This window comes from Triticum dicoccoides, chromosome 7A (assembly GCF_002162155.2).
Source record: "Triticum dicoccoides isolate Atlit2015 ecotype Zavitan chromosome 7A, WEW_v2.0, whole genome shotgun sequence".
NCBI lineage: Eukaryota > Viridiplantae > Streptophyta > Magnoliopsida > Poales > Poaceae > Triticum > Triticum dicoccoides.
The window spans coordinates 160,134,733-160,150,303 of NC_041392.1; the positions used below are offsets into that span (position 1 = coordinate 160,134,733).

General features: G+C 47.0%; 1 protein-coding gene across 1 annotated transcript; it reads left to right on the plus strand.

Annotated features, from left to right (window-relative positions):
• LOC119327329 (peroxidase 1-like) lies at window positions 1–1,125 on the plus strand. The gene is made up of 3 exons (XM_037600452.1): window positions 1–183; window positions 276–376; window positions 454–1,125. The coding sequence occupies exons 1-3, from the start codon at window positions 1–3 to the stop codon at window positions 1,037–1,039; spliced, it is 870 nt and encodes a 289-aa protein (XP_037456349.1). The 3' UTR covers window positions 1,040–1,125.
• Window positions 1,126–15,571: the final 14,446 nt, after the last annotated feature.

The following is a 15,571-nucleotide window of genomic DNA, read 5'->3' on the forward strand; positions in this document are numbered from 1 at the left end:
ATGGCCCTGCTGGTTCTTTCAGCTAGCTCGGCAGCGGTGGCTCAACTGAATATCGGCTTCTACAGAAAGACATGCCCCGACACCGAGAAGATCGTCCGCCAGGAGATGGCCAAGATCATCACCTCCGCGCCCAGCCTCGCCGGTCCGCTCCTCCGTCTCCATTTCCACGACTGCTTCGTCAGGGTACATAACTTACATGTTCTTGTATTTCTGCTGCTATTGATCATGAAATATATGCTTACATGTCTGTGCATGCAACGCAAATTAAATTGCAGGGTTGTGACACCTCTGTCCTGCTCGCATCCACCGACGACAACGTGGCGGAGAAGGACGCCAAGCCGAACAAGAGCCCGCGAGGGTCCGGCTCCGTGGAGCGCGTGAAGGCCAAGCTCGAGGCCACGTGTCCGGGGATCGTCTCCTGCACCGACGTGCTAACCCTCATGTCCCGCGACATTTGGCAAAGGGACCCTTCTGGCCAGTGGTGCTGGGCAGACGAGACGACAGGGTGTCAAGCGCCACGGAGGCCAGCAGCGAGCTGCCCCCGGCCTCCGGCGACGTCCCCCTGCTCGCCAAGATCTTTGCCTCCAAGGGCCTCGACCTCAAGGACCTTGTCGTCCTCTCCGGCGCCCACACGCTCGGCACGGTGCACTGCCCGTCTTTTGCCGACCGGCTCTACAACAACACTGGCGAGAATGCCCTCGTCGACCCATCTCTGGACAGCGAGTACGCCGACAAGCTGAGGATCAAGTGCAAGAGCGTTGATGACCACACTATGATGTCAGAGATGGACCCGGGGAGCTTCAAGACCTTTGACACCAGTTACTACCGCCACGTCGCCAAGCGGAGGGGCCTCTTCCGCTCCTACGCCGCGCTCCTCTTCGGCGCCACCACCAAGGACTACGTGCAGTGCATCGCCACGGGCAAGTTCCACGGTGAGTTCTTCAGGGACTTCAGCGAGTCCATGATCAAGATGGGCGACGTTGGCGTGCTCACCGGGACCAAGGGAGAGATCAGGAAGAAATGCTACGCCCCCAACTAGAGTTCGTTGATTCTTGTAGTTGTAGTTGTAAGTCGTAACTGCACGAGTTCGAGGATGTCTGTCTGATACTGTTCATTGTAGTTGTATGATTTATATTATCGTCAGCAATAACAGTGAGTAAAAACTAAAAACATTCTTTAATAATCATTGAATCGATATCTCTGCGCCGGTGTGCCGGTCTAAATTTGGGCCAATCGGCTGCCAAGCATTGGATTTGGATGCGTGAACGGCTGAGATTGCCGCTACCAAGTCATCTTCCTCCTTCCGCACGCACACGCAAAACGGAAAAAAGAGTAGTATCTCTCCTTCTGCTTGCCCTTGGCCGCCGTGTCGCAGCTCATCGGGGACACTCGCCGTCGAAGCTTGTCAGGGACGCTCGCCATCGACAGCTCCGGTCGTGTCACCCTCCCTTGGTTGCAGCACCGCCGGGTGAGAGTTCCCGCATCATCGTAGTCCGCCGTCATAGCTCTTGATGCGCCCGTCGCAGCACCGCCATGCAGCTCCGTCGTCGCTGCTCGCCATTGTTAGCTAGCCGTTCTTCGTTTGAAGCTTTTCTATAAGCCCATTGTAGTTTTTCTCGATGCCGGTTGCACCTTTTGGCGGCTACACGGTGGCCGACCTCCAGCTACCTCGTATCCAGTTGAAGCTTTTTTCAAAGCCGGTTATAGCTTTCGTGGTTGCTGGACGTAGCATTTTTCAGCACTGGTTGTAGCTCTGACGTACATCTTTCGAAGCCCCTGCTTTCTTTGATTCAAGCATAAAATGTTGTTGGTTCCAGCTCTGGCTTTGCCAGTTGTAGCAAAAACAAAAGTTGGTTCCAGCTCTGACTTTGCCGGGACAAAAATCATTTACTGCAAAAGCCCTTGTTGGTCACTATTTCCACCGGTCGCCGTGGTAGCAAAAAATCTTGCCGGCAGGAGCCTTTTGTCTTGTCGTTTTCAACAAAATGAGGCGGCCGCCGACGTCGATGTAGAAAACACCCCAGGCGATGCACCGAACCCACATACTGGTTCCAGCTCTAGATTTGCTGGTTGCATCAAAATCATATGTTGGTTCCAGCATCCCTGTACCGTGGGTGTGCCTCGCTGTCGCAGTTATGTAGCTAGTCCGCCAAAGCTAGGACATTGCTGGAGCTACAGACGGTGCGCTGGCAGAATAGTCGGAGCTGCGGATAAGAGGTGGTTGTGTGTGGGGGGAAATCGCCGGCCATGGGGTGGATGACGACCTCACCAATGAGATTGGCTGTGGCGAGCAGGGGTCGATGTGGGGGTATGTTGGGGAACGCAGTATTTCAAAAAAATTCCTACAATCACGCAAGATCTATCTAGGGATGCATAGCAACAAGAGGGGAGAGTATGTCTACGTACCCTCGTAGACTGAAAGCGGAAGCGTTAAGAAATGCGGTTGATGTAGTCGAACGTCTTCGCGATCCAGCCGATCAAGTATCGAACGCACAGCACCTCCGCGATCTGCACATGTTTAGCTCGGTGACGTCCCTCGTACTCTTGATCCAGTTTGTTAGAGTTGTGTCGAATACTGTGTATAAGGTAGGTTACAATTGGACTATGAGTTGTATTGTGTTTACATAGGATGTGGAGCATGTCCTAGTAGGACACTTGTATCCTACGCCTCTCTTATATAGTGGGGGTAGACACACAATGTAACCTATGCCAACATAGTAGCACAGTCGCGCAAGGGGGAGCCGGCGGCGTGTGCCGGTGCCTGGGTGGCCGGTGTGCGGTATTGTGACAGTGTCACGGGGGGGAGCGCCTGTAGTCAGGCCCAGGGATGTAGCCATATCAGTGAACTTTGTTAACAAATCTTGGTGTCGTGCTAGTGTGATTGCTTGGTTCTCGGATGATCGACGATATGCCTCGGATTTATTCTAACAAGTGGTATCATGAGCAAGGTTGTTCGGAGGCAGCAGATTGTTGATTTAGAGAAGGGGTCGAATCTGAGTTATAGCCGGCCATCGGCCTGGATCTCAGTGTGATCGGAAAAAGGCAATCAGAACAGTTATGCGAGTTGCAGCGATCAACAACAGGCGAGTATACGCGTAGGCGTGGTAGTGGAACACGTGCGCACGCGGGATGTGCGGCAATCGATCGGATGGATCGCGGTTGATCGGGCAAGCATCAGGGGGCGCAGGTACGTGCTCGTGGGATCGTATGGAAGCTGGGAGGCCGGCCTTGTGCAAGCCAAGGCCCATGTGTGGGCGCTGTGGAGCAGATGGGCCAGCTGGATGGAGCGTACAAAGCCAGGCAACGAGACCTAGGCAGGGATAGCGTTGTTGCAGGTGCGTGCAGTCGAACTGAGATTTGTTATTGAAAAAAGGGAAACGTTTCCAGACGGTGCATCGGCCAAAGCTTCGGCCGATCGCACGCCTTATCATGCGCCCAGCGCGAGCGTAGTGGGACGCGCCTCCTTTTTTTGTGGGCCCATGTAACCATCCTTCCTCCTCCCCCGATCCAATCTCCCCTTTTTCACCTCAATGTCGTGAGCTCACCCTCCGTTCGCCGCTGCCAAGCTGCATGCCTCCATCGTCCCCACCCTCCACCCCGCTCCTTTGTCGACAACGATGCTGCATTTTTGCTGCAAGTGGTCTTGAGGAAGCTAGCACCGACGCTCGATTTTGTTGCAACCAGGACGACATCGAGCGTCGCTGGCGGCGATGGCGCCTGACTTTTGCTACAACTAGATGTTTTCAAGTGTACAATGTTGCAACCGGCAAAAACGAAAGCTGGAACGGGCATTCACGTTTGCTGGAAGCGTTTTTTAGTTTTGCTTGAACCGCCTACCGGAGCTCTTGACGCCCTCGCTGGCGACGCCGTAAAATGTTACAACCGACCAAACAAAAGCTGGAATGGGTATTCAATTTTGCTGGAAGCGTTTGTCGATTTTGCTTCAACCAACCCACGTAGCTCTGATTTTGTTGCAACCGGCAACCTGCAAGCTTCTACCGGTGAGTTTTTTTGCTTCAATGGCGACAGATGGAAGTGGCGACCATGGATACGGCACCGATGCGAGCGGCATGCACCTGGCGGCGAGGGTCGGCGAGGGCGCCTGGGCGCGCACCTAGTGTTGCAACCATGGGGGCAGCAAGGTGCAACCGTTGTTGGCCGGTGCTACATAGGCGTGATGTCGAAGCGGCGACCCGCCATGATGAGGAGCTGCAAAGAACACGACGGACGGCGATGAGGGATGCGAACGGCGGCGACGAGGTTGCAAGCGCAGCGCGGGAAGGCTAGTGGTGCGGCTCGCTGTCGGGTGCGGGCGCGGCACTCTCCTTCCTTCTCCTTTTCCCCCGTGCGGGAGGTTGATGATGGGTGTTGTAGAAGACGTAAGAGAGAGATCTAATGGTTGCGCGTGTAGATCGAACGGATCTGGCCAGACCGGCCAAAACTTTCGCTTGGTGCGTCGGCGCAGAGTGCTGCCCAAAAAGGGTAAGGGACCGAGTCCCAAGAGGAGCCGTGTTCTCCTCGTCTTTGTGGCAGAGACCTGCAGGCTAGTTAATAGCAGCGGCAGCAGCCGGCAAGGTAGACAAAGGAACGAGAGGCAGCAAATCAATTAGTGGAGAAAAATTCATTGATATGTATCCATTGGAAAGCACAGACTTGACAAAGCAAAGCTATCATTAGATATTGAGCCAGGAGCATATCATGTGAAATATCAAGTGTGGTTGGATTTTTCTATTAGTACACAGGGGTGTACCTCATCCGGTTTTGCTCATGTACTTGGGGCATTGCGGTGGAAGCTCGGTTAATTTTTCACTGGGTCAGTCATACGAAGAGCCATGGCGCCAACGGGTAGCATGTTTGAGGTGGAGAAGTTCAAAGGAACATAAAACCTTGGGTTATGACAGACAAGGGTGGAAGATTTGTTGACGCAATATGGATGCTTGAAGGCGTTGCAGGAAGTCATGTCAGCTAAGATGGAATTATCATGTGATGGATGGAACTTCACGGAAGATGATTTGGGAGTCTGGGTCGGACTGGACAGTCTGACGGATCGACATGAGTCGGTTGGTACAAAAGACGGTGGTGGGATCGGCGAAGACGATGTAGGAGCGTGGTGCTGATGGTGACCGACTTCTGGGCGTGGAAACACGTGGCCCAGGCCAGACGGCTTGTGTGACTTCGACAAGACTATGGCACGGGGTTGATTCAAGGTGATGTACACGCGGAGCTTGAAGTCGACGGGGCATAAGGGTGGACTGATCATCTACCATGGAGTCATGTTGAAGGTGGAGCTGGACTCTGGAAGACTTCACTCGATGATGATTGAGGGGCTACGACGTAAGAGCTCAGAGAGTCGAAGCCTATTTCAGTGAGAAAAAAGCGAGTGACACGTAGTTCAGACTGGAGCCCAATGGTCTGATAGAAGCATGAAACTCGTCATCGGTCGGTGATGATCGGTGGTACTCTATAATGGGGGTTGAGTGGTGTGGTTTCGCGACCCTTGAGACTCGATCGGGACAACAGAGGCTCGACGCGGTAATAGCGGCGAGGCACACACGGCATGAAGATGGGCCAGGGCTCTGGTGGTCATACATGTGATGAGACAACTGCGAATTTGACTCGGGATGACTACAAGCTATTGTGAAATTCCTTCAAGTTTCAGACAGGCGGTCAAGAAAGGAGCGGTGATGTTGAGTTCAGGTAACTCTTATGTGTGACACCCAATATGTGAGTTGTTTATTTTCACATAGGTCAGTGATCAGTGTGTGATGGCGTTGGACTGATACTCTGGAAGTTGGGAGCACAAACTAGAGTAACAAGGAACTTAATTTTGCTTGAGTATTGACCGTGGTCAAGAAAAGAAGGGACTACAAGTTGCAGGTGGAGTCATATGGAGTCTTTGGAGTAGCAGCGGTGCTCATGAGATAAGCTCAAGTCCAATGTACATGGAAGTTTAACGCATGGACGAATTCAAGGTGGTGGAGAATATTCGCCAAGTTGGAGTTTGTTAGAGTTGTGTTGAATATTGTGTACAAGGTAGGTTACAATTGGACTATGAGTTGTATTGTGTTTACATAGGATGTGGAGTCGTGTCCTAGTAGGACACCTGTATCCTAGGCCTCTCTTATATAGCGGGGGTAGACACACGATGTAACCTATGCCAACATAATAGCACAGGCGTGCAAGGGGGAGCCGGCGGCGTGTGCCGGTGCCCGGGTGGACGGTGTGCGGTATTGTGAAGGTATCACGGGGAGGAGCGCCCGTAGTCAGGCCCCGGGGATGTAGCCATATCGGTGAACCTCGTTAACAAATCTCAGTGTCGTGCTCGTGTGATTGCTTGGTCCTCGGATGATTGACCGTATGCCTCAGATTTATTCTAACACAGTTGAGGCTGAGGGAGAGTTTTGTCAGCACGATGGCGTGTTGACGGTGATGATGAAGTTACCGGCGCAGGGCTTCGCCTAGGCACTACGACGATATGACCGAGTTGTGTATCTGTGGAGGGGGGCACCGTACATGGCTAAAACAATTGTCAACTTGTGTCTATGGGGTGCCCCCATCCCGCGTATATAAAGGAGGGGAGGAGGGGGCCGGCCGGCCCTCATGGTGCACCCCAAGGGGGGATTCCTACTCCTACTAGGAGTAGGTTTCCCCCTTTCTTAGTCCTAATAGGAGGGGGGAGAAGGGGAAGAGGAGAGGAAGGAAAGGGGGACCGGCCCCCCTCCCAATTCGGATTGGGTTTGGGGGGGGGGGTGCGCCCCCACCTCTTGGTCGCCTCCTCTCTCTCCCACTAAATCCCATGTAGGCCCATTTAGCCCCCGGGGGGTTCCGGTAACTCCCCGGTACTCTGGTATATGCCCGAACTCAATCGAAACCTTTTTGGTGTCCAAACATAACCTTATAATATATCAATCTTCATGTCTCGACCATTTCGATACTCCTCGCCATGTCCGTGATCACATCCGGGACTCCGAACTACCTTTGGTACATCAAAACACATAAACTCATAATACTGATCATCATCGAACGTTAAGCGCGCGGACCCTATGGGTTCGAGAACTATGTAGACATGACCAAGACTCATCTTCGGTCAATAAACAATAGCGAAACCTGGATACTCTAATTGGTTCCTACATATTCTACGAAGATCTTTATGGGTCAAACCACATAACAACGTACATTGTTCCCTTTGTCATCGGTATGTTACTTGCCCGAGATTCGATCATCGGTATCATCATACCTAGTTCAATCTCGTTACCGGCAAGTCTCTTTACTCGTTCCGTAATGCAACCTCCCGCAACTAACTCATTAGTCACATTGCTTGCAAGGCTTATAGTGATGTGCATTACCGAGAGAGCCCAGAGATACCTCTCCAACAATCGGAGTGACAAATCCTAATATCGTTCTATGCCAACTCAACAAACACCATCGGATACACCTGTAGAGAAACTTTATAATCACCCAGTTACGTTGTGACGTTTGGTAGCACACTAAGTGTTCCTCCGGTATTTGGGAGTTGCAAAATCTCATAGTCGTAGGAACATGTATAAGTTATTGGGAAAGCAATAGCAATAAATTAAACGATCATAATGCTAAGCTAACGGATGGGTCAAGTCAATCACATCATTCTCTAATGATGTGATCCCGTTTATCAAATGACAACTCATGTCTACGGTTAGGAAACTTAACCATCTTTGATTAACGAGCTAGTCAAGTAGAGGCATACTAGTGACACTCTGTTTGTTTATGTATTCACACATGTACTAAGTTTCCAGTTAATATAGTTCTAGCATGAATAATAAACATTTATCATGATATAAGGAAAATATAAATAACAACTTTATTATTGCCTCTAGGGCATATTTCCTTCAGTCTCCCACTTGCACTAGAGTCAATAATCTGGATTACATTGTAATGATTCTAACACCCATGGAGTCTTGGTGCTGATCATGTTTTGCTCGTGAGAGAGGCTTAGTCAACGGGTCTGCAACATTCAGATCCGTACGTATCTTGCAAATCTCTATGTCTCCCTCCTTGACTTGATCGCGGATGGAATTGAAGCATCTCTTGATGTGCTTGGTTCTCTTGTGAAATCTGGATTCCTTTGCCAAGGCAATTGCACCAGTATTGTCACAAAAGATTTTCATTAGACCCGATGCACTAGATATGACACCTAGATAGGATATGAACTCCTTCATCCAGACTCCTTCATTTGCTGCTTCCGAAGCAGCTATGTATTCCGCTTCACGCGTAGATACTACCACGACGCTTTGCTTAGAACTGCACCAACTAACAACTTCACCATTCAATAAAAAATATGTATCCGGTTTGTGACTTAGAGTCATCTGGATCAGTGTCAAAGCTTGCATTGACATAACCATTTATGACGAGCTCTTTGTCACCTCCAGAAACGAGAAACATATCCTTAGTCCTTTTCAGGTATTTTAGGATATTCTTGACCGCTGTCCAGTGATCCACTCCTGGATTACTTTGGTACCTCCCTGCTAAACTAATAGAAAGGCACACATCAGGTTTGCTACAGAACATTGCATACATGATAGAACCTATGGCTGAAGCATAGGGAATGACTTTCATTTTCTGTCTATCTTCTGCAGTGGTCGGGCATTGAGTCTGACTCAACTTCACACCTTGTAACACAAGCAAGAACCCTTTCTTTGCTTGATCCATTTTGAACTTCTTCAAAACTTTATCAAGGTATGTGCTTTGTGAAAGTCCAATTAAGCGTCTTGATCTATCTCTATAGATCTTGATGCCCAATATATAAGAAGCTTCACCGAGGTCTTTCATTAAAAAATTCTTATTCAAGTATCCTTTTATGCTATTCAAAAATTCAGTATAATTTCTGATCAACAATATGTCATCCACATATAATATCAGAAATGCTACAGAGCTCCCACTCACTTTCTTGTAAATACAAGCTTCTCCAGAAGTCTGTATAAAACCATATGCTTTGATCACACTATGAAAGCATATATTCCAACTCCGAGATTCTTGCACCAGTCCATAAATGGATCACTGGAGCTTACACACTTTGTTAGCACCTTTTGGATGGACAAAACCTTCTGGTTGCATCATATACAACTCTTCTTTAAGATATCCATTAAGAAATGCAGTTTTGACATCCATTTGCCAAATTTCATAATCATAAAATGCGACAATTGCTAACATGATTCAGACGGACTTAAGCATCACTACGGGTGAGAAAGTCTCATCGTAGTCAACTCCTGGAACTTGCCGAAAACCTTTCGCAACAAGCACTACAAAAAAATACACTTCCGTGATGATACGTGTTTGTCATAGTAGGTCACGTTTTCTGTCAAGCATGTACATCCATGACAAATTTATGACAGAATCAAGATAGTCATACCTATGATGTCGTAGAAGTGTTCCATGACATTACCAAAATTATAATCATGGAAGTGTCCACTTCCATGACGATAAATCGCGCATCATGGAAGTGCTTTCATCAAGGGTGACCGACACATGGCATCCACCGTAACGGGAAGCCATTAAGCTATCGGGTTCGGTTTTGGATCCGATAACCCATTAATAGCCTGGACCAATGGGAATTTTCCACGTGTAAAATTCTCATTGGCCGAAGGAAACATGTGTCGGCTCAACGTTCGGACAGATGTCATCCACTCATTGGACAAGAGGCGCCTATGATATGTCAACACGTGGCATGGCCCTATAGAGGCCCATTCCGGTGAAAAGGCCGACCCGTTTGACTTGGTCAAAAGATAACGGGCCAGCCCACGGAAAGCATGTTAACGACATGTTCGTATATAGCCCATTTATGGCCTTCTTACTACCGGCCTGTTACGGCCCATCGGAATTAAGCCCAGTACCTTCATCTGGGCCGTCCAATGTGATTCCAGCCCCTTGTAACTTCCGGCTCATGTATGGCCCATGATGTCTTTCGGCCCATATGAGGCCCTTTGTAACTCTCGGCCCATTAAAGGCCCGGGATGAAACTGGCCCATAATGAACAATGTATCGCTTTATACCCATTAACGGCCCATTATTCCGTCGGCCGTTTCCAGCCCGTGTTAACTTTCGGCCTTCTAAGGGCCCATTTATTCTTGGGCTCATTTCTAGAATACGATTAGATACGGTCCGTTACTGGCCTGTTCCGTTTGTGGGCCAAATACAGCCCGTGGTTATATTCGGCCCGTTTATGGCCCGTTAACCTGTTGGGCTATTTTCATAGCTTTATTAAATACGGCCTATTAACGGTCCATTATGGTCCATGAATAGTACGGCCCATGTTTGGCGAAATGATTATACGCCTTGTAGAAGGCCCATGGATCCTACGGCCCGTAGAAGACCAATGGATCCTACGGCCCGTAGAAGGCCCATGGATCATACGGCCCATAGAAAGTCCATGGATCATACGGCCCGTAAAAGGCCCATGGATCCTACGGCCCGTAGAAGGCCCACAGATCCTACAGCCCACAGGAGGCCCATGGTTACAACAGTCCGTGTGTTGCCATGATTATTGTGGCCCAGTTACCAAAACTAGGTTATTGTGGCCACTAAAAAAACACAGAAAAAGAACTGCAGCGACTACAAGCAAACAACTAAACAAGACAATAAGGAAATAAATAAATAAGAAAGCAACTAACGCTAGCCTATTACAACTTTTCCCATATTACATCCACTGGGCATCAAAGTTCGCCACCAGTGCAAATATAGGGAACAAAGCAGCATATTACATACAGTGGCCGTCAAAATTGGCCACCAGTACAAATAAACGCAGCAGCAAAACAAGTCCATAACTGAAACAACTTCAGAAGAGCTCAAGAAACGTTATCCTGGGTATCCACCATGCTGGCAATAAGCTTAGCAAGCTTATTAGCTTTGTCCTGTTTGCCGCTAAAATCCTCCAACGCTTGATGTTGCACCATAAAGTATGCATCTGAATGCTCCAGGGACTTCGGCAGTCCTTCTGCTTCTTGTCGTAGCACAACTGATCGATGTCTTTCAGCTTGTAGTTGAGACTCAAGAAACCAAACTGATTCAGACAGTGAGTTTGAATAGCTTGTGCAAGTGGTGGTGGCTAGTAACTCGAACAGTAACCCAAGACAGGACTTTGGGGTTGCCTCACTGTCTTTAAGATAGTTTTCCTTAGCTGTTTTATCAACTTTGTTGGAGACCAACAAGGATGTCTCAAGGTCCTGAACCTTATCTGCATTACTTCCTTTATCATTGCTTAATAAGGCACTCTTCCCCAATATTCTGTCAGCATTCTAAAAGAAGAAACAAGTAGACACATAACATGTTTAGCATGTACTATTATATGAAACTCATTCGGTGAACCAGTTCATTAGTAAGGTGGACAAGATGAAACTACCAAGTCTTCTATTGCCAAGTAGTACATTATAATTGCATCAAACAAACATATATCTATGTCCTATGGTGACTGCATTTTCTTGCCAAATCAAAATAGAGACACGGTTCAAATCATATCAGTTCAAGAGAAAGCAGCACTGAAAGAATACAAAGCGTGGGAAACTAAACGGTACAACAAGATTTTAGATGGGTACCACGGGTCTCCATGTACAACAACACTATTGGCCCTGTTATGATGCTAGTAATGTGCATGATATGAGAAGTCAACTATATACACAATTGAAACTGAAATCAACAGAGCTATTTATAAGAGCAAACCTGTTAAAGAAACATGCGTAAAAATACCTGTTGTGCCATTGGAGTTTCCATTGGATAGTTCAATTTAAAAATAAGTTTGTATGAGTAAATATAGTGATACAAGAGCAAAGCAGTATGCACGATAGCAATGGAATCTTAAATGAGAACAGTTGTTCTCAGGTTTAAGCACTTGTTCTACATTAACAGAGTACAGTAAGACGCAAGCATATATTACTTAAAACAAAATGAGCTCATAGACCTTACCACATTCTTGGTTTGGGACCAGTAAAGTACAAGGCGTTCCTAGTCATCGTCCAGTAAATGTGTCTCAGGAGAACGTAAGGGAATTTGATGAGTTTCTTTGCCAGTGAAGTACGTTTTCTTCAGGTAATTTCGATATTGCCACCAAGCATTCTCGAAGATAGAAGAGGTATTAGCACAGGTTACCTCATCCTGAGTTTCCAAATCGGTCCTTCTCTATAGAGAAAAATGGGAAAATTTGTTGTATTATAACCATCATGGAGGTAGAATGTACGTGACAAAGCAAAGTAATTGCCATGAATAACATTACTTACACATAACTCCTAGACAAACACCTACAACTGGCATTTTCCTTCATCTTCAGTATAATATTTCCATGATGGGAAGATACGCACATAGGATTTAACAACATCAAATGCGATAGATGCTAAACTATGAATGGCTGGTTGTGCTTCCTCCACAGGAATATGTTTACTAATTGGTGGAGTTGGGGTTCGCCGTGGTAGTACTGGCGCTTTGGGACTGGAGCTGCCTTACTAACTACTCTTGTTTGGGAGCTCTGTGGTGGAGATGGTGCTGTGTCAACAGGAACTGGGTTACGATCTGCTGGGGTTGGGTTAGATTGGGTGAAGATGGTTCTCTGTCCATCGTAGTAGGGGTAAAATCTGTGGGAGTATCGGTTATGTATGGTAGGGTTGGTTCTCGTGCATGTACAACCGGGGTGATATCTCCACCAAGAGGTAGCACTATTTTATTTGAAGACCGTGTTTTTACTCCGCTAGATACTGCCATCACCAGCTCCAATTCAAATGGCTGATAAACAGGAAACATAATTGAATGTACATGCATTGTATGAGAGACAGATGCAATAGATAGTGTGGAAAAAAGAGGGCATTAAATAATTTACATGTATATTTTTAACTAAAATGGATAGCATGACATAATTTCACATAGATGATGTTTATCTAAACTGGATAACATAGCATAACATAATTCAAAGATATGATGACTAACTAAACAAGATCGCATGACATAATTCCCATACATGTTATCTAAGTAACCAGGATCGCATGATTTAATTCACATATGTGATTTATATGCTAAGCAGAGGGCATTCGCATATATGATGTCTGAACTAAGAATATGGTGTTGAATATTGTGTATATGATGTCTAAACTATGCAACGCAAGACACCATATGCATGATATGAGTAGTAGAACAGTGCCAAGTTAGAGCATACACCTCGGTGGGGGAATAGGACTGGTCATCTGTCTCTGAATCCATCTCTGTGGAGCTATCGGGACCCAACAAGAGATCTGCTTCGACAGGTAGCACTGTCTGCTCTGAAGGCCTTGTTTTCACTCCAGATTTTTCCATCACCCACTCAAATGGCTGATTCACAGGAAGAGTAGTTTAATGTACAAACATTGTCGACAAATGGAAATTTAATGAAGAAAATGATGGGCTAGATATCATTCAAATATATGATGCGAGGTTAAACAAGATGGCATTGCACATTTCCCATATATTATGGCTGGCTAAAAGACATGAGACTGCATAATTCCCATATATGATATTGAAACTAAACAGGTGGCATTATAGAACATGTCTAAACTAAGCAGATGACATATATGATGTCAAAAGTAGGCACTACAAGGCAACATATGCATGATATGACTAACATAATCATGCCAAGTTAGAGCAAACACCTTGGGGGGGGGGTAAATAGGAGTGGTCAGCTGTGTCTGAATCTGCCTCAGAACAAATATCTTCCTCTGGATTAGAATCTGGAGAGGGGGAGGGTTTGCCATTGAACCCACCATGGAGCAATGTCTGCATGACATTGTATTTCTGTGCAAAACTCTTCTCTTTTTCTCTACATGTTCAGCATGACTGTGTACAATATCTGACATGCATACAAAAAAATAGTGAGATTATGTAAGGAGAGCATGCAGAAATCTAGAGTAATGGTAACAACCAGTGGATGGATCCAAAAATAATGATAGCAGGCTGTTGATTGCTTTAATTTAATAAAAAAACGTATGATAATTGCTTTACTATTTGTTTCCCACCCAAGATGAACAACGTAGGCATACCCTAGGTGAACGAGATATTAGACATAGATACTATTCATTGTTGCCTCGATATGTGGCCCACAACTAATTCAGAACTCAAGTTTGAACATCAATTTGGACCTGGCTTGGAGTCTAAGAGGTGAATAGGACAATAAAGTAGTAGGTAATATTAAGCAATGCATAACATAAGCATAAACAAAAGAGTGCGACCTCTCTTGTAGACCCGTGTACTCCTCAGGTTCATCTGATGAGTCGATGATGGTGATGCCGTTGTGGTGGGTGCCAGCGGCAGGCAAGTAGATCTGAGGTGGCGAAAGACGGTCAGGAGTCGTGATGTCTGGTTTGGTGGATGCTTCTGTCGATGGAGCAACTCAGGTGAGGTGGACGACGTCGCGGCAGGAGCAGGACAAACCACACAAAGTTTTCTTTGACAACTACCTGTAACTGAAGTAATTCTGTAAGGGCTCATTTGGCTTGCATGATTCTAAAAACGCAGGGATAGGAGGAAAAACACCAGAATAGGATAGTAATGCACACGGGAAACAGAGCATTTGAGAACACATGATTTCTGTCAACTTGGGTGTTTGGTTCACAGGAAAAGGAGGAGCAGAGTAATGCAAAGAAACATGGCCAACATAAAGTGAAACCACATGAAAGCGTGTATAGTTAGATTGTTGTTCTTCCACTAATGCACTTGGTCTTGTTTTCATGCATAGGATTTTGAAAAGTAGGTCCAGGTGGATGTTTTGCTCCATTCCATTCAACAAAATGCACGAATAATTGAATAGTAGAGTGCCATAGGAAAATTACCTATTGCTATGTTTTTCCATTGAACCAGAATATCCCTAATGGATCGACATGAATGTAGAGTAATAAGTGATGCGACAAGTGTACAACCTCTTTGCCGTAGCCGTGTCGACCTCAGCATCATTGGGTTGGTCACTGAAGAAGTTGAGGCAGAGGTGGCTGTCGGAGGTGTGGAGGAAGATCTAAGGAATCTGTAGACGGCGTCCAGGGCACTGCTCTGTTCTGATAGGTCGTTCCGTCCTTGGAGTAGCTCTGGTGAGCCGTAAGACGTCAAGGTTGAAGCAACACAAGACATACATCGTTAATCTCAAGTGGGATTCTAATAGCCTCTCCAATAGATGATGTAAAATACATTACCAAAAAGTGATAGATGTAGAATTTACATCACCAAAAACCACCTGACTACAACAGATGAGGTAAAAACTGTTGACTCTGAACTTAACTGTCGGAACTAAAATTTACTGTGGAATCTGAATGTTACTGTCGAGACTGAACGCAATGGTAGCAGAGAGGCACTTCACATGGGATAGTTTAGGGAGGGCCAGCAGTTCATCTTCAACCTGCACCCCCCTAAGCCGCCAGCCACCACCTGCCGAACCCCGCGCCGCCTCGCCACCCCGAAACAACTCCCCACCACCGGTTCGCCGCCGCCTCGCCACCCCGAAACAACTCCCCACCTTCGGTCCGCCGCCGCCCCGGCTAGCCCTCTAGCCCCCCCCCCTGTTCCAAGCTTTTTCTCCGGCGATCCCAACGCCACCGCC

What these genes read in the sequence shown, in the direction of transcription:
- LOC119327329 (XM_037600452.1), top strand. Translation starts at nt 1, where the DNA reads ATGGCCCTGCTGGTTCTTTCAGCTAGCTCGGCAGCGGTGGCTCAACTG. An exon ending in TCCACGACTGCTTCGTCAGG is followed by an intron (nt 184 to 275) that starts GTACATAACTTA and finishes ATTAAATTGCAG; the next exon opens with GGTTGTGACACCTCTGTCCT. An exon ending in GGGTCCGGCTCCGTGGAGCG is followed by an intron (nt 377 to 453) that starts CGTGAAGGCCAA and finishes TGTCCCGCGACA; the next exon opens with TTTGGCAAAGGGACCCTTCT.